General features: G+C 43.0%; 1 protein-coding gene across 4 annotated transcripts in view; it reads left to right on the forward strand.

Annotated features, from left to right (window-relative positions):
- clcn3 (chloride voltage-gated channel 3) overlaps window positions 1-19,944 on the forward strand; it is a 76,552-nt gene that overhangs the window by 38,523 nt on the left and 18,085 nt on the right. For all 4 annotated transcript variants that reach the window (XM_003223709.4, XM_008115216.3, XM_008115215.3 and 1 more), the window contains 6 exons: window positions 1,759-1,919; window positions 4,070-4,169; window positions 14,116-14,303; window positions 15,613-15,735; window positions 16,566-16,772; window positions 19,129-19,209. In XM_003223709.4, the coding sequence (XP_003223757.1) occupies window positions 1,759-1,919; window positions 4,070-4,169; window positions 14,116-14,303; window positions 15,613-15,735; window positions 16,566-16,772; window positions 19,129-19,209 (860 nt within the window). The remainder of the gene's footprint in view (window positions 1-1,758; window positions 1,920-4,069; window positions 4,170-14,115; window positions 14,304-15,612; window positions 15,736-16,565; window positions 16,773-19,128; window positions 19,210-19,944) is intronic.

Consider the following 19,944-nt stretch of genomic DNA (forward strand, 5'->3'; position numbering starts at 1 on the left):
GGAGTTGGAGGGAGTTGATTTTGTCATTTGGGAGTTGTAGTTAACCTACAGTCAAAGAGCATTCTGAACTCCACCCATGATGGAAATGAACCAAACTTGGCACACAGAATTCTCATGACCAACAGAAAATACAGGAAGGGTTTGGTAGGCATTGAGCTTGAGTTTTGGAGTTGTAGTTCACCTACATCCAGAGAGCACTGTGGACTCAAACAATGATGGATCTGGACCAAGCTTGGCACAAATATTCAATATGCCCAAATGTGAACAATGGTGGAATTTGGGGAAAATAAACCTTGACATTTGGGAGTTGTAGTTGCTAGGATTTATAGTTCACCTACAATCAAAGAGCCCCTTGAACCCCACCAACAATAGAATTGGGCTGATTGGGCTTTTGGTGGGAGAATTCACCATCTGTTTCCAAAAATGAAGTGAAGGGCAGGTGAAGAGATATTCAGCCTTCTCTGCCAAAGGGATTCCTGAGACCAATAAAAATATGTGTTTTTGGTGGTCTTTGGTGACCCCTCTGACACCCCCTCACTATCCCCCCCCCAGGAGTCTTGACCAGGTTGAGAAATGCAGCTCTAGATAATGCTTGATAAGAAAACTCTGCAATGGGTTCAATTTAGGGTTGCAAAAAGTCTAAAATTGCTTGAGGACACAACAGGATTTTCACCCTTTGCAGTTTCAGAATGTTGGGGCTTTTAGTAATCTCAACTGGCTGATAATCAGCAATTAGGATTTGTGCATCAACCCAGCAGTGATATTTTCGTATATACATATTACAGTAGAGAAGACTCTTAACCTGGGAATATGCAGCTTGCTCAGAACAACATTTCAAAGATTGTGATGTGTAGTTATGAGCAATTCAAATGCACAGTCAAAATGATGACAGCTCTGCTTATACAATAGGGATAGGAAACTTATGGGCTTCCAGATTTTGTTGGACTACAGATCTCAACTTTGATTGGTTGAGGCCTTGCAATCCAGTTTTTTGAAGGCCACATGGATATTGTTTCGTGAAGGCTGTGCATATATTACTCTTCTTTATTTTAAGTGTCTTTTTGAAATGTTCACCCCTCTTTGAGATTGTGGTAACAGTTTTTGCAGATTAGTTGTTTTCCTGGATTAGATGTAATGACAATTGACAACTGGTGTATAAACCTTTAAAAAAAAAAGATAGTTGCCTGTTAACCTGCTTTATAGTGAGAGGCACATTGTACTTTGATCAACATCACAGAAGTCAGAAAAAGCTGCTTTGGATATGGATTGCAGCAGAGTGTAGATGCCATCACTCTAGTTTATCGAGTATTTGTAACCTTTTAAAAATAGCTGAGTGGTCACATTAAACAACAACAATAAGCCAGAGTTCCAGAGAATCTTATTGTGATGTATGAATATGGCCTAACCCATTAATGATAGGGAAGAAAGGTATTAATATGAGAAATGTGAGCAAATCAGTTTTTCCCTTAATAGAAGATTTTCTGTTGTTAAAATACCATTATTTGTATATATAACTTCCATTTTTTCTGATAGACAATCTGATGAGCAGTGTACAGTATCACTTCCTATATGGAACATAATACTTTATTGTTATTTGCCATCAAGTCAGCCTTCATGCTATATAATAATCTTGTGAATGAGAAACTACAAAGAGCCCCATTTGTTAACAGATCTGCTTTTGTTTGATTTATGGTTACCTTTAATATAAACAAAAATTTGTGTTATAGAGATTAATCATTTTTCATTTTCTTCCCATAGCTGGAACTCATTATACAATGACAAATGGTGGAAGTATTAATAGTACAACACATTTGCTGGACCTTTTGGATGAGCCCATTCCTGGGGTTGGAACCTATGATGACTTCCATACCATTGACTGGGTGCGAGAGAAATGCAAAGACAGAGAGAGACACAGAAGGGTACTTAAAACTACTTTAAGATACTACTTTTCTTTATACCTCTATGTATCATTTTATATCATTAGAAGATAATTATTCAAAGGCAAGAAAGGTTGGTGCCTTGTTAAAATGTTACATTGTTGTTGCCTCATGAACGTTGAACAACAGTGGCAACAAACATTTACTGTATGTTTAGCCTGTAGAAGAGAAGGCTGAGAGGAGACATGATAGCCATGTACAAATACGTGAAGGGAAGTCATAGGGAGGAGGGAGCAAGCTTATTTTCTGCTTCCCTGCAGACTAGGACACGGAACAATGGCTTCAAACTACAGGAAAGGAGATTCCACCTGAACATCAGGAAGAACTTCCTCACTGTGAGGGCTGTTCGGCAGTGGAACTCTCTCCCCCAGACTGTGGTGGAGGCTCCTTCTTTGGAGGCTTTTAAACAGAGGCTGGATGGCCATCTGTCGGGGGTGCTTTGAATGCGATTTCCTGCTTCTTGGCAGGGGGTTGGACTGGATGGCCCATGAGGTCTCTTCCAACTCTACTATTCTATGATTCTATATACTCGAGTATAAGCCTAGTTTTTCAGGGCTGAAAAAGCTCCCCTCATCTTATACTCGAGTGAGGGTCCTGGCCAGATTTTATTCAGGTCAGCTTATACTTAAGTATATAGGTATTCAGAGTTGGACAGTCTTATCTTATTAAAGTCTTATTATCTTAAATTACAGTTTTATATAAATACAGTAGAGTCTCACTTATCCAAGGTTCTAGATTATCCAAGGCATTTATGTAGTCAATGTTTTCAATATATCATGATATTTTGGTGCTAAATTCGTAAATACAGTAATTACAACATAACATTACTGCGTATTGAACTACTTTTTCTGTCAAATTTGTTGTATAACATGATGTTTTGGTGCTTAATTTGTAAAATCATAACCTAATTTGATGTTTAATAGGCTTTTCCTTTATCCCTCATTATCCAAGATATTATTTATTTATTTCGCTTATCCAAGGTTCTGACAGCCCGTTTCATAGAATCATAGAATCATAGAATAGTAGAGTTGGAAGAGACCTCATGGGCCATCCAGTCCAACCCCCTGCCAAGAAGCAGGAAATTGCATTCAAAGCACCCCCGACAGATGGCCATCCAGCCTCTGCTTAAAAGCCTCCAAGGAAGGAGCCTCCACCACAGCCCGGCGGAGAGAGTTCCACTGTCGAACAGCCCTCACAGTGAGGAAGTTCTTCCTGATGTTCAGGTGGAATCTCCTTTCCTGTAGTTTGAAGTCATTGTTCCGTGTCCTAGTCTGCAGGGCAGCAGAAAACAAGCTTGCTCCCTCCTCCCTATGACTTCCCTTCACGTATTTGTCCATGGCTATCATGTCTCCTCTCAGCCTTCTCTTCTGCAGGCTAAACATGCCAAGCTCTTTAAGCCGCTCCTCATAGGGCTTGTTCTCCAGACCCTTAATCATTTTAGTCGCCCTCCTCTGGACGCTTTCCAGCTTGTCAACATCTCCCTTCAACCGTGGTTTAGCTTGGATAAGTAAGACTGATGCCTCAAATAATTCAATTTTATTAATATCTATTTTTATTTTTGAATTTGACCCATAGCTGCTGCATTTCCCACCCTCGTCTTATACTCAAGTCAATAAGTTTTCCCAGTTTTTGCGGTAAAATTAGGTGTCTCAGCTTATATTCGGGTCGTCTTATACTCAAGTATATACAGTATATGGTTCATTCTTGGGTGAAAAAACTATTTTTCATTTAACATAGTTTTTAAACAAATACAATAATTTTGCAAACTGGAGCTCAGGTTGCTTGTGGTTAACGAACATTTTAGGAATCTATAACAATTTGCCACATGTCCATTTGTGCATTTTTCTTAGTGCAAGTAGGAGGGAGTGGGGAAAAGGACTGAAATGCTGTAATCTTTTTTGTGGAGAATTGGTCGACTAAGAGGCTAAGCAGAGTCCAGCAGTAGTAAAAGGGCTTGACTCTTTTGATATCTGACAGCTTTCCACATAAATAACTTGAACTGATTGAAGCTTTTAGTAAAAAAGTGAAAGTTCCAGGGACATCCTTTCTGTACCTTTGGATCCATAGCTCAGCAGGATAAGATATACTTTTTCATATAATGTATTAATCCATTAAATATTTTGTTTCCTTAGATCAACAGCAAAAAGAAGGAATCAGCATGGGAGATGACAAAGAGTTTGTATGATGCATGGTCAGGATGGCTGGTTGTAACACTAACTGGATTAGCATCAGGTAGGAACAGTTTGGAGAAGTCATTATAATTTTTGAAACCTTATAAAACTGAAAATAAAATAATTTTATCTGCACTATGTGGGTATGAGACAGTGGGGTATTGATCATTCTGGGTGCTTTTTCACTTTATTTCATTTTTTAGACGATTCAATCAACTGTTCACATGAAGACCTCACAGTGGCCCTCTGTGAATCCAAATACTTACATGGTTCCACTGATTTCACATTTTTGTCTGGATGAGCAGTTTTCTCCAGAGTACAGGGCTCTTTTTGTTTCTTTAAGCAAAGTTTTCATGAATTTCCTGAGTTTAAACATATTGTAGAGAATTCCTGGACATGAAAGGTTTTCATTGTTTTCTAGTCTTCTTTTGTTTTCTGGCCAAGTAAAATATTCAGTTCCATCCAGTAAAGGATATAATGTTAGTTCTTGAAGCAAAACAGGTCAGTGTGATCATAACATTTTTTAAGAAGCCGAAACATCAAATAAGGAATGCCACATGTATTGTTTGATAAATCATCATAGGACATAATCTGGTTTGGATGCAACAGCTCCAATCCCCACAAAACCCTTTTTGTTGGAATTTTAATGTCTCCCAGAAAGAGAGGAGGGGTAATATGATACTGTTTCAAAACAGACAGGCAGGGTTTTTGTTTTGTTTTGTTTTACATTCCATTGAGTGTTTTCCAGTGTTTTAGTGGCCTTGATGTTTTAAAACATGACTTTACCCCTAATTCAAGAAAAAGAAATGTGATTAATGTCCAGTACCTGAGCAACTGCTAAGCCTTGAAAAGACTGTCTTGGAATCCCTACTATCCTAAGAGTTCTTCCTTTTTTGATTGCATTGAGTTTAATCATTAGCTTTTGTGATGCCAGAACTCAGATGCCTGAAACAGCTCATACCCCCAATACACATGGTCCCAGTTCCTCTCTAAAGTGAAGTCACAGGATTATAACAGTGATAACTACAGCTTAGATCTAAAGATGGCTGCACCCTGGGACTTTTTCTGTGATGACCTATGGGCCTTGTAGTCCTGCTCATGACATTGTGATGCCTGATGAAGAAGAAAACTTGGGTTTTTTACCTTCCCAGTCAGAACTGGATTCTCCCCAGACAGATTCTTCCCAGCCAGATCTGGGAACCTTGCACCTGCAAGAGGGTTATGTTCCAGAAGTATGTCAAACAAACACTGAGGCTATATCTCCTGTGTTTTCTCGCCATGAATTTTGTAAACAACAGAGAGGTTTGGAAGCGGCCTCCCGCAGGAGTGCTAGAATAATTGCTAAGAATTTAGCCAATTAAGCCTGCTTTCCATGAGAATCTTTAAGGAGTCAAACATCTGGTCTCAGAGATTAGCTTTCGTTTCTGGTTCCCAGAGAACTGCTCTCGGCGGGAAAGTTAGACTCTATATAGGTGTTTTACCCGCGGAGTAACTTTGCGGAGTCAATTCGTCAGCCTCCGGAGCGAGTTGTGTCTGAACAGCGCGCTCCGCTTCAAGCCTCGTTCCTGCTCAAGCCTTGTCCTTGTTTCCAGCCTTCGCTCCTGTTTCCCAGCCTTTGTTTACCTACGGACCTTGCCTTGTTTCCCAGGACTAAACCTTGCCTTGTTTCACGGATTTTACCAAGTTATTCCACGGACCTTGTTCTTGTTCCTCGTTACCTTGTTCCACGATTCAAGCCTTGTTTCAAGTATCAAGTTATTTCCTAGCCTTGCTCAAGTTCATGGACTAAAGGACCTTGTCATCTCCCCTCACTTTGCCTGGCAAAGTGAGTGTTTCGGTTATTGGATTACAACTTTGGACCTTAATATTTCATATTGGACATTGTTTCTTTGGACTAATTTTGGCCTTTCCTGAAAGGTCTGCTTCTGGACTAACTTTTACATTCGCTTTTATTAACTTTATATATTTCCTTAATAAAGATATTAGATAGAATTTGGCCTCTGCGTATGGTTATTGGTGCTCTGTAGCCTGGGTCGTGACAGTTTGACTCCGCCACCCATAAGCACCAATTAACCAAGGCCAGAATGTCTACCGGAACCGTGCCGGGTGGGCAACCGCTTACCTACACCATCGACAAGGATGAGGTGGACCGAATCCGTGATAAGCTCAATGCACAGGATGGGGAAATAAAGGGTTTGAAGGAACGCGGAATCCGTCTTCCGGCCATGGCGTTGCCAACCAAGTTTACTGGAGAAGCTTCTAAGGTTCATGTTTTCCGTCGCCAATGCCAAGCTTATCTAGAGGCCCGTGCTGCCGAGTTTCCCCAAGAAGACATCAAGGTGGCGTGGGTTTACAGTCTCCTAGACGGGCCAGCGGCCAACTGGGCGACGGCACTGTTCGACCAAGCCTCTCCACACCTAAGATCAGCGCAACGCTTCTTGGACCACCTTAAGGAGACTTGGGGAATCGAGGACAATTTGGAGGCAGCCGGTCACAAACTCCGCCGCCTCTTCCAAGGAGACAGACCCATGTCTCAGTACATAGCCGAGTTCTGAGTGCTGGCCCACAACACCGGCTGGAACGATGTTGCCCTCAGAGGACAATTTCGGGAGGGTCTCAACATTGAAATGCTGGAGGAAATCTCCAAGGTGGATCCTCCCCAAACGCTTGAAGCACTCATCGATCAATGTTTACGGGCTGAAGTCATGATTGCCAACAGGAAACAGTGGGTACGAGGCCAGAGCGGTAGAGCTGGGGCAAAACCCCCCGCTCCCGCCAGCGTTCAGCCGCGCCCAGTGTGGAGACCCCCACCACCATCCCCATACCCCAGAGGGAGCGAGGAGGTGCCGATGCAGTTGGGCAATGTGCGTCCCAGATTAGATGCCACCGAGAAGGCCCGCCGCCAACGCCTAAATCTCTGTTGGTATTGCGGAAATGGGGGCCACTTCGCCAGAGAGTGCCCAGCCAAAGGGAAGCCCGCCGCCCGTCTTGCGGCGGCGTCCTCCACGGAGACGAAGGCGTCAGAGGCGGCTGGCACACAGCCGGCGGGGGAAGCCAACGACCGGGCGTAGAGAGGCTCGCCAACCCGGTCAAGAAACCCATTCAAGAGCCGCCAACCGGGGTCCTGTTCCTTCTAGTGGTCACCTTATGGTCAGCAAAAAAGGGACCCGTCATGATCCACGCCATGATAGACTCAGGAGCTACCAACAATTTCATTGATAGAGAGTATGCCGACTCTCTGGGATTACAATATCATGACTTCAAGAATGCCCGTGTGGTGCAAGCCATCGATGGTCGCCCTCTCAAGACGGGCCCCGTAAGCCAGTGGTCGGAACCCACCAGGATGTGGATAAGGGAACATATGGAAGAGATTTCCTTCTTTGTTACTGAGGTTCCCCATTTCCCTGTGATTTTGGGGATTCCATGGCTGACACTTCACGACCCAAGCATCTCCTGGTCCAACAGAGAACTGCAGTTTGCTTCAAAGTACTGCCAAAACCATTGCCTCGTAGCCAAGGTCTGCCATGCCACAGACACCGAGCCCATTATCACCTTGCCAAAGAAGTACTCCGAGTATTGGGATGTATTCAATGAAAAGGAAGCCGAAAAATTACCCCCACATAGACCTTATGACTGTGCCATTGACTTGGTGGAGGGGGCCCCGATCCCGCGAGGGCATCTCTACTCCCTGACTGAACCAGAGCAAGAAGCTCTCAGGGAATTCATAGAGACAAACCTTCGCAAGGGATTCATCAGACCCTCTCAATCCCCAGCCGCCTCCCCAGTGATGTTTGTGAAGAAGAAGTCAGGGGAATTACGCTTGGTGGTGGACTACAGAGCATTGAACAATATCACTAAGCGGAACAGCTATCCCCTGCCCTTAATCTCGGATCTACTAGACCGACTTCGAGGAGCCAAGGTCTACACCAAGCTGGACCTACGGGGGGCTTATAATCTAGTTCGCATCAGAGAAGGGGACGAGTGGAAGACCGCCTTCCAGACCAAATTCGGATTATTCGAGTCCCGAGTTATGAATTATGGTTTATGCGGAGCTCCCGCAACGTTCCAGCATTTTGTCAATGACATTTTTCAGGACTATCTAGATCGGTTCTTGATCATCTACCTGGACGATTTTTTGGTGTTTTCTAGATCACAATCAGAACATGAGAACCACGTTAAAATGGTGTTACAACGATTGCGGGATCATGGACTTTATGCCAAGCTGGAAAAATGCGCTTTTGATCTACAAGAGGTAGATTTCCTGGGCTACCGCATCTCGCCTCTAGGGCTCTCCATGGACCCGGCAAAAGTTTCAGCAGTATTGGAATGGCGGGCGCCAACCAACAAGAAAGAGGTGCAGCGATTCTTGGGGTTCGCGAACTATTACCGCAAGTTCATTCCAGATTTTGCCCGCTGGTCTGACCCAATCACCAGCTGTATCCGTGGGAAACAGCCCTTCCGCTGGACTGATCAAGCAGAGAAAGGGTTCCAGCAGCTAAAGAAATTATTCACATCCCAGCCAATCCTTCAGCATCCAGATCCTGAAACCCTTTTTGTGGTGCAAGCGGACGCCTCTGATGTGGCAATTGGGGCTGTGCTCCTACAACCGGTGGAAGATCACCTTCGTCCTTGTGCCTATTATTCTCGTCAACTAACCGTACCAGAGAGGAACTATACCATTTGGGAAAAAGAACTATTAGCCATAAAGGCAGCTTTTGAAACTTGGAGACATTGGCTAGAAGGGGCCAAATTTCCCATTGAAGTCCACACTGATCATCGGAATCTAGAACATCTAAGAACTGCCCGCAAGCTAAATCAGAGGCAGCAACGTTGGGCTTTATTCTTTGAACGTTTCAACTTCCAGATTCATTATGTGACACCAGCCCAAACCAAGCAAGCAGACGCCCTGTCACGTAAACCGGAATACGCTGCAGGACGCAAGGAGACCTTTGAATCCCAACTACTACAACCCGAGAACTTTGCCACGCTCACAGTGGGGAACACCAAATCCACTCCCATTGATTCAACTTCCTCTACTCCAGGACCCATCTGTGCTCAAGAAATCAGGGCTAGTCAGCAAGCAGATGCCTGGGCACAGGACCAACTTCGTCAAGGTCTGCATTTTCCCTTTTCGCTTAAAGATGGACTGCTTTGCTATAGAAATCATGTTTATATCCCACCCGGACCGGGCAGGGAAAAAGCACTTCGTCTGTGTCATGACTGCAAACCAGCAGGGCATTTCGGACTATTTAAAACCATGCATTTGATCCTAAGAGATTTCTGGTGGCCCAAGATCCGCAAAGATGTGGAAAAATATGTCAACACCTGCCCAGTATGCCAGCGCTCCAAGATAAGAAGGGAGAAGCCCTCAGGGCTTCTACACCCCCTTCCTACCCCATCTCGCCCATGGGAAATAATTTCTGCGGATTTTATCACTGACTTACCACCTTCCTGTGGATTCACCACGATCCTAGTGGTGGTGGACCTTTTCACCAAGTTAGCCCATTTCATTCCCTGTGAAGGCCTTCCCACGGCCCAAGAGACTGCAGATTTATTCCTCCAACATGTTTTCAGACTACATGGATTGCCCAAGAGTTTGGTCACAGACCGTGGATCCCAATTCACCTCTCGTTTCTGGAAGGCACTACAAAAACTATTGGGCATAGACTCTCGTTTATCTTCAGCTCATCATCCCCAAACGGATGGGCAAACGGAGCGCACCAATGCCACTTTGGAACAGTACCTTCGCTGTTATGTAAACTACCAACAGGACAATTGGGCTTCTCTGTTACCACTGTCGGAGTTTGCCTACAACAATGGAGTCCAGGCTTCTACAAAAGAAACGCCGTTCTTTGCAAACTACGGCTTCCATCCACGTTTCTTTCCCCCTGTCATTGAAACTTCAGAAGTTCCCGCAGCAGAAGATTGGCTGCAGGAACTCACAGCGGTGCAACAACTTTTGCTCCAGCAACTGGAACAAGCCAAGGAGGACTATAAACGTCACGCGGACAAACATCGCCAGCCGGGCCCCGAAATCAAGGTAGGAGATCGGGTTTTTCTGTCCACTCGCTTTTTGCCCTCCCATCGCCCTTGCCGGAAGTTAGATGCCCGTTTCATTGGCCCCTATCCAGTGGTGGCGCAATTAAACCCCGTGACTTTCAAACTCCAACTTCCGCGTTCAATGCGCATTCACCCAGTGTTTCACCGCTCCCTGCTCCTTCCGGCGGATGGTGTGCGGCCAGATGTAGACCGGCCGGCCCCCGTCCCTATTTTGGTGGATGGGGAGGACGAGTTCGAGGTTCAGGACATTTTGGATTCTCGCTTTCACCGCCGCCGCCTGCAATATCTCATTGACTGGGTGGGTTTTGGCCCTGAGGAACGCTCTTGGGAAGACGCCTCCACAGTCCATGCTCCTGATCTAACCCGTCGCTTTCATCAGACCTATCCCGCCAAGCCACGACCTCGCGCCTCGGGGAGAGAGTCCCAGTTTGGGAGGGGGCTTGAGGAGGGGGATAGTGTGATGACCTATGGGCCTTGTAGTCCTGCTCATGACATTGTGATGCCTGATGAAGAAGAAAACTTGGGTTTTTTACCTTCCCAGTCAGAACTGGATTCTCCCCAGACAGATTCTTCCCAGCCAGATCTGGGAACCTTGCACCTGCAAGAGGGTTATGTTCCAGAAGTATGTCAAACAAACACTGAGGCTATATCTCCTGTGTTTTCTCGCCATGAATTTTGTAAACAACAGAGAGGTTTGGAAGCGGCCTCCCGCAGGAGTGCTAGAATAATTGCTAAGAATTTAGCCAATTAAGCCTGCTTTCCATAAGAATCTTTAAGGAGTCAAACATCTGGTCTCAGAGATTAGCTTTCGTTTCTGGTTCCCAGAGAACTGCTCTCGGCGGGAAAGTTAGACTCTATATAGGTGTTTTACCCGCGGAGTAACTTTGCGGAGTCAATTCGTCAGCCTCCGGAGCGAGTTGTGTCTGAACAGCGCGCTCCGCTTCAAGCCTCGTTCCTGCTCAAGCCTTGTCCTTGTTTCCAGCCTTCGCTCCTGTTTCCCAGCCTTTGTTTACCTACGGACCTTGCCTTGTTTCCCAGGACTAAACCTTGCCTTGTTTCACGGATTTTACCAAGTTATTCCACGGACCTTGTTCTTGTTCCTCGTTACCTTGTTCCACGATTCAAGCCTTGTTTCAAGTATCAAGTTATTTCCTAGCCTTGCTCAAGTTCATGGACTAAAGGACCTTGTCATCTCCCCTCACTTTGCCTGGCAAAGTGAGTGTTTCGGTTATTGGATTACAACTTTGGACCTTAATATTTCATATTGGACATTGTTTCTTTGGACTAATTTTGGCCTTTCCTGAAAGGTCTGCTTCTGGACTAACTTTTACATTCGCTTTTATTAACTTTATATATTTCCTTAATAAAGATATTAGATAGAATTTGGCCTCTGCGTATGGTTATTGGTGCTCTGTAGCCTGAGTCGTGACATTTTCTGCCCCATCCTTTTCCTGCAGCGTCTTATGCTTTCCTGAGAGCTGGGGACCATCTGTGATAGCATGTGATACTTCATAGAGAGCCAGAGCAAATGGAAGAAGATTAACATGAAGTGGAAATACATATGCACAGTGGCCATGAGTAAATGAAAGTTCTTTAAATTATGTAAGGAAAAGTTTGGAACCAAACCTAGGTGTATGTATATGGATGTCTGCATATCTGGAAAGAGGAATAATGTTGAGCCTCTAAATCCAGTTAGCGTTTTTCCATTGAATATTTTAGCAATACTTATATAAATCCCATTTATTTGATTGACCTCGTCTAGTACAGACTACCAGTTGGATTTCAGCCCATGTATTTTAACACATGGAGCCCTCCCGTGGTGAAGTAGGTTAGACCGCTGAGCTGCTGAACTTGCTGACCAAAAGGTCGGCGGTTCGAATCTGAGGAGCGGGGTGGGCTTCCGCTGTTGGCCCCAGTTTCTGCCAACCTAGCAGCTCAAAAACATGCAAATGTGAGTAGATCAATAGGTACCCTCTGGTGGGAAGGTAATGGCACTCCATGCAGTCAGGCCAGCCATTACCTTGTTGGTATCTACGGCCAACACCGGTTCTTCGGCTTAGAAATGGAGATGAGCACCAACCCTTAGAGTCGGACAAGACTAGACAATGTCAGAGGAAAACCTTTACTTTTACCTTATTTTAACACATATATTATTTATTCATATACATTTGCATTGTTGTTTAGTTTCAATCAAAAGGTGTACCCCAACTACAAAATAAAATGTATTTTTAAAAATCCAGGGATTAAAAACTCATGCCAGAGGGAGAGAGAGGTTTGTGTAGTTGCGTTGGCTTTATCTCATCTCTCTTGATAAATAGAACGTACTTCTTTGGTCAAAATTCAGAACTACACATACATGCATCTTGAGTGACTTGTTCACTGCACTGGGTATGACTACGTATACCTGAGCTCTAAGCAGGTAGTTACTTCTGCCAACTCTGACAACAATAGTGACATGTTTAGGAGACACCACAACTCTTTAAGTTGGGTCCTTATTTAGCATAGCTTTGCACAATGATTTTTCAATAGTTGTAATTTGGGTGTGGCTTGGTGAGGAGGCAGAAACAGACGATCTCAGAATTTGTGTTGTCGAAGGCTTTCATGGCCAGAATCACAGGGTTGTTGTATGTCTTTCGGGCTGTGTGGCCATGTTCCAGAAGCATTCTCTCCTGACGTTTCGCCCACATCTATGGCAGGCATACCTCACAACCTCTGAGGATGCCTGCCATAGATGTGGGCGAAACGTCAGGAGAGAATGCTTCTGGAACATGGCCACACAGCCCGAAAGACATACAACAACCCTGATCTCAGAATTCTCAGATATGTTCTTTCACATGGTTTTCTCTGCTTCCAGTCCTGTTTTGACTTACATATACTGTGCTTTAAGGAAGTTCTTCTCAGGCTATTTGAGGTGAGGGACCAGCAATTTTTTTATTGTGCCAGGAACACTTATTAATATGTGACATTTGAATACGATTGTTTCTTTCTTTCCTTGGAACTTGCCAGAGACTTCCACTTTGAATAACACCACTCTAACCTATGTGTGCTGTGATTCAGCCCTGATATCCATTCAAAAAGCAGCCATTTGCATATGCAATTTCTGAACATATAGGGAATACATGCGTAATGTCTGTAACAGAATCAGGGTATTTAGGATCCTATTATTATTATTATTTTATTGAAAATTCTTTATTACAAATATATAAAAACAAAGAAAGCCAGAGTTGGGTAAGGGGTAGTGAAGGAAGTTTGGGGTATTGAGAAAAGGGGCAGGTGTAGAAGGGGTATGAAAAGGGAAGGGGGGCTAGGGGGTGAAGGGAGAGGTGGGGGGATGAGGAGTAGAGGGGGAGGGGGGGTTAGGGATTAAAAAGAATATACAGTATTGGACTTCCACTTCTCTTCCGGGAGGGGGGGGTAATGTCTCGAGTTCTAATTCCTCTTCTTATTTTGTCCTCATTCATTTCTTCAGCAGTGTTTTCTGCATCTTCCTTCTGTTTTCTTGTTGATGTATGGGTGTATTCTGGAGCCTTCCCCCCCCTTATTATTCTCCTTTTTTCCATTTTATTTTCCCAGTTTTTCCTCCGTTAGGTATCTCTCTAATTGTTTCCAGTCAGTTTCTTTCCTTGATTTTCCCTGGTGTTTTGCAATTAGGAATGTTATTATTATTTTGTTTAATAACAGAAAGCAACATTAAGTGTGTGGTACAGGCCATCATTCACCATGTAATTCTTTAGCTGGCTGCTTTCTTTAATCATATGACAACCATTATTGAAGCCACAATCTTTGCGTCTTGACAACAGCGTTTTCAGTGATTTTGAACAGAAGGAATTCTATCAGTCCTATGTTTTAAATATTTTATATATTTATTGTTTTCTATATATATTGATGGCAATTTTTGCCTATTTATGGTCTCTGAGTGTGCTGAACCTTCTCTGTTTATACAACAGGTGCATTGGCTGGCTTGATAGACATTGCTGCAGACTGGATGACAGATTTAAAAGAAGGTATTTGTCTCAGTGCCCTATGGTTCAACCATGAGCAGTGTTGCTGGGCATCAAATGAAGGAACATTTGAGGAGCGAGATAAATGTCCACAATGGAAAACATGGGCAGAACTGATAATTGGTCAGGCAGAGGTAAGTAAAGCTCTTAGATTGAAATCAAATTTCCACTGACCAAATCTTATGAAATTGGAACAATGCAGCCTAGTCTTTGTCCCAACAGTCTGTGCCATTCTTCGCCAAATATTTTCATCTTTCCTTTCCCCCCACAATGATTATATGATGCAGGAAGTGAATGATGTTTTTCTGGACTGCTTGATTGCTCCTGGCCTCATCTGTGGCATGTAAAGGGGTAGTAGCTGAAATGAGAACATGGTGGGAATGGCAGACAGAAGATTGCTTTGGTTCCATCCTTTGGCATGGAATCTCTCAGAGTTATGTAGAAATGTATGTGGACTTTAGACCGAAAAAAAAAATCCTCTCTTATTCAAAAGGGAGATTATTCATAGCTTATTAGATTCTACTTAACAGTTTATAAAGTAATGCTCAGTAGTCCTACTTTGACTTTAGTAAAGTGACCCTTTTCAACCTGTGGCCCTCCAGGTGTTTTGGACTTCAGCTCACTAAATTCCTGACCATTGAACAAGCTGGCTAAGATTTTGCAGGTTGAAGAATCCTGGTCTACAGCTTCATTCAATCTGCCCTTACAGTAAAATGAGGCCGTGTAGGATCTTTGTTCTGTCATTTCTGCAGTTCATTGCTTTTGTTACCTTTCTGATGCTGAGTACTATTTTCAGGTGTATACGTAGAGAGATGATATTTGTATTCTTGGACTGGAGTGCTGATCCAGAACCTTTAACTGCAAGTGATGTCAAAAATTCCCTAAACAATTTAAAAACAAACAAACAAGAACAGTAGTTATAGAACCAATGGACGTTCTACTCTATTTGTAATGATAATTTTAGAGACCTCATTGGCTCATTTCTTATTGGGGACATACACGTGTATAATTTTACCTTACATGCCCTTTTTGGATGCTGCAGAGATTGAAATTCCCTTTCTCCTTTCACAGCACCCCTTTCCTTGTCTTCCTGAGTAGTCCTGAGTAGCCTTCCTTTGCTGCCATTCATGCGTCATAAAGAAAGAGTAGATTCACAGAAGCCTCTGCTATGTCCCTGTTGCCAGATGTGAAATGATGACATCTGTGCTGAGATCCACTTTGGTCTCCTGGAGTTCTCAGTGCTACAATAATCATTCCACATCTGGCTGCAGAAATGCTGTCTGCTCATCACAAAGTATAGAACAGGGAGATTTCAGAAATAATTCAGTATGATAGGAAATGGCATGGCTCCAACCCACCATGGTGCTCTGAGCTACAGAACTGCAGTCTTTACATGTGATATTTTAATCTAATTTTCAGCTCTGCTCTGTTTTGTTTTTCTAGGGACCAGGTTCCTACATAATGAACTACATAATATATATATTTTGGGCTTTGAGTTTTGCTTTCCTAGCAGTATCTCTTGTTAAAGTGTTTGCTCCTTATGCCTGTGGCTCTGGGATTCCAGAGGTAAGGTTTGCATTATTATATGTCTTCACTTTGTAAACTGTAGAATACATAAAAATGTATTGAAGTAAAGTACAGTTTTTCTATGTCACTGCTTAGATTTATTTAAGAGAATATAGTAGGTACAGTTCATACAAAACAACAAAACTATTCCTGATTAAGAAGCTTGTCATCAAAGCATATCTGAAATAGCCGGAAAGCCCAGAGGGACTATAATCTAGGAATTGAGATAGACATGGGACTAAATAACTCCTTGAGTACACTCCACGGCCTTAGCTTAAACATTCAGTCATATTGAATTAGATAAGATACTGGCTGCTTGGATTGGTGTGTGGCATTAAAAAATAATACCAATCAGTATCAATTTAGAACGGGTAGTGATTATTACCATTCTAAATAATTGTCATTGTATTACTCCACAGACTGCAATACTAAATAATCTTTTAACAACTACAACTGAGAATTTACCAGTGTGTTTTCTTTGTATTGTGTAATGTATAATGTAAATTCTGAGATATTTTTGAGACATTTCTTCAGAGGGTTGTTGTGTGTTTTCCGGCTGTATGGCCATATTCCAGAAGTATTCTCTTCTGACGTTTTGCCCACATCTATGGCAGGCATCCTCAGAGGTTGTGAGGTATATTGGAAAGCCTGCCATAGATGTGGGCGAAACGTCAAGAGAGAATACTTTTGGAACATGGCCAATACAGCCTGGAAAACACACAACAACCCTGTGATCCTGGCCATGAAAGCCTTTGGCAAAAAAATTCTTCAGAATTTCCATGAAACATCTGCATGGTTTTAAATATATATGTATTTCTTTTCTGTTCTAGATTAAAACTATATTGAGTGGCTTCATTATTAGAGGATACCTGGGGAAGTGGACCTTGTTGATAAAAACAGTCACTTTAGTCTTGGCTGTAGCCTCAGGGTTAAGTTTAGGAAAAGAAGGCCCTCTCGTACACGTTGCCTGTTGCTGTGGAAATATCTTCTCCTACCTCTTTCCAAAGTATAGTACAAATGAAGCCAAGAAAAGGGAGGTAGGTACTTCTTAAAATTATAAATGATTTGCATTTCCAATCATTTATATGAGAACGGAAACAAGTTTGTATTAATGCAATGAAGATACACTTTTTGAAGGATTTAAAGGAATAATTCATGTTTTCTTAATAGAACAAGACAGTAAGCCAAAGGATCAAGAAAGAAAGAAATGTTATATGTGCCTGTTTTGACATAGATGAAGAAGTTATCTAGAATTGTTCTGTGCTTTTACATATACAGTAGAGTCTCACTTGTCCAAGCTAAACAGACCGGCAGAAGCTTGGATAAGCGAATATCTTGGATAATACGGAGGGATTAAGGAAAAGCCTATTAAACATCAAATTAGGTTATGATTTTACAAATTAAGCACTAAAACATCATGTTATACAACAAATTTGACAGAAAAGGTAGTTCAATACGCAGTAATGTTATGTTGTAATTACTGTATTTATGAATTTAGCACCAAAATATCACTATATATTGAAAACATTGACTACAAAAATGCGTTGGATAATCCAGAAGCTTGGATAAGCGAAGCTTGGATAAGTGAGACTCTACTATATATAGTATACTAGCTGTGCCCGGCCACGCGTGGTATGGGAAATAAAGTATTGAGGAATTGGTGGGTAGTTAAGATAAAGGGTAAAGGTTTTCGCCTGACATTAAGTCCAGTCGTGTCTGACTCTAGGGGTTGGTGCTTATCTCCATTTCTAAGCCGAAGAGCTGGTGTTGTCCGTAAACACCTGCAACTTCCTCACCCAAGATGGCGCCCAGTGGACAGGCACTTAGGCCTGATCCACACTGCCTATCAAATACAGAATATCTGATTTGAACTGCATTATATGGCAGTGTAGACTCAAGGCCCTTCCACACAGCTATATTACCCAGAATGCCAAGGAAGATAATCCACAGTATCTGCTTAGAACTGGATTATCTTGAGTCCACACTGACATATCATCCAGTTCAGTGTGGATTTTAAACAGCTGTGTAGAAAGGGCCTCATATAATCCAGTTCTAAACAGATAATGTAAGATTATAAATATGTGTGATAATTACTGTGGAATAATAATACAGAACAATATAATCTCTAAATGTCTAAACTTTCTTTTCGATGGTGTGTTTATGAGAAACAGTGTAGAGGACCACTCCAACTGAGTTAGAAGCATCCAAGAGCATTCATTCACAATTTTGTTTTTCCAGAAAAAGGGCAATATAGGGGATTTTATTTGGAAAGTAGGAGCTTCAAAAAGAGCCCTGCGAGGTTGCTATCTCTCCACTTTCTTGCAAGCTGTAGCATATTTAAGACTTTGTTTACACCTCTTTGATCTTGGTAGTTGAAACTTTTGACTATTGTCAGGACCCTGGCTGCAGAGCACCAATAACCTTACAAAGAGGCCAGTCTCTATCTAATATCTTTATTAAAGAAATATATAAAAACAATAAAAACAAGTGAAGAATATAGTTCAGAAGCAGACCTTTCAGTTGAGGTCAAATATAGTCCAGAAATGTATTGTCCAATATAAGATATTAGAGTTCAAAGTTTTAATCCACTTGACCGAAACACACACTTTGCCAAGCAATAGTGTGGGGAAATAACAGAGTCTTAGAGTCCAATGAAGCTTGACAACAAGGCTGGAAATAAACTTGATTCTTGACTAGATCCGTGACTGGAGGCAAGACGAACATGAAGCATGAACAGAGTCCGTGGTAAAACCGTGAGACAGGGCAAGGCTTGAAGCTTGATCCGGGAAGCAAGGAACTGGGATTACGAAGTCCACACACGATCTCTCTCCTCAAGCTGATCAATTGACTCCGCAAAGAAACCCTCGCGCCAAACACCTATATTGGGTCTCGTTTTCCCGCCAACAGAACTCTTTCCCTAGAGAACGAGAAGCGAAACCCAACTCTGTCCAGATGTGTGACTCCTTAGAATTTCCCAAGGGAAGCAAGCCTAATCAGCTTGGTGTTTGGCAGCTAAGCGTAAACTCCTCCGTTGGGCCTTTCTGGCTCCCCTTTCTCTGGAATAAGATTCTTTTCTGGGAAACGGTGGGGAGTTCTGCCCAAGGCCTGTTTGGCTGAATTCTTGAGGGCAAACATCAACATCCTGCAGGTGAAGAGACTCCGGCTCTTGCTGAACCGGCGAAAACCCCATGTTTTCCTCTTTGTCTGCCACAATAGTACTAGGAACAGGACTACAAGGCCCATGAGTCATCACAACTATAAAGGTTACATTTTGCTGATTATTGAGTCTTGCTGCTGTGATATCCATGTATGCCAGTGTTTATCAGTGCGTCCTATCAATGAGCTGTTCTAATTTAAAAAATTTAAAAGCCTTTAAACTATGTTTTTTTACAGGTATTATCAGCTGCTTCAGCAGCTGGAGTATCAGTGGCCTTTGGTGCCCCCATTGGTGGAGTCCTTTTCAGCCTAGAAGAAGTAGGTATAAACATTGAATAATAGAATCATAGGGTTGGAAGAGACCTTGTGGGCTATCTAGTCCAGCCCCCTGCCAAGAAGCAGAAAAATCGCATTCAAACATTGCTGATTGTTTTTTAAAAAAATAAAATAAACTGTATTCTTACATACCGTGTTTCCCTGAAAATAAGACAGTGTCTTATATTAATTTTTGCTCCCAAAGATGTGCTAGGTCTTATTTTCAGGGGATGTCTTATTTTTCTCCTGAGGCCCAGGGGCTCCCCGATGACTTGGCAGCCAGGTGCAGCGATTTCGCGCACCATTTTGCAGGCAAAGTTGCTCAGATACGCCGTGAGTTGGACTCCAGTTCAATTGTAGTTCCAGCGGAGGTAACCGAGGTACCTGTCTGTCCGATTTTGTGGGATTCTTTCCGGCTTGTTCTTCCTGATGACGTGGGGGGGATTCTTGGGTCTGTGAGGGCGACCACTTGCGCTCTGGATCCTTGTCCCTCTTGGCTGGTCAAGCTGGCCAAAGAGGGGTTGTTGGATTGGTTTGTGGCTATAATAAATGCCTCCTTGGGCCAGGGGTCAGTTCCATCCTGCTTTAAGCAGGCGGTAGTAAAACCGCTACTAAAAAAGTCCTCGTTAGACCCATCTGTATGTAACAACTACAGACCAATTTCCAACCTCCCATTTTTGGGCAAGGTTCTGGAGCGGGTGGTCGCCACGCAGCTCCAGGAGTTCCTCGATGACACTG

Source organism: Anolis carolinensis, chromosome 5 (assembly GCF_035594765.1).
Source record: "Anolis carolinensis isolate JA03-04 chromosome 5, rAnoCar3.1.pri, whole genome shotgun sequence".
NCBI classification, from domain to species: domain Eukaryota; kingdom Metazoa; phylum Chordata; class Lepidosauria; order Squamata; family Dactyloidae; genus Anolis; species Anolis carolinensis.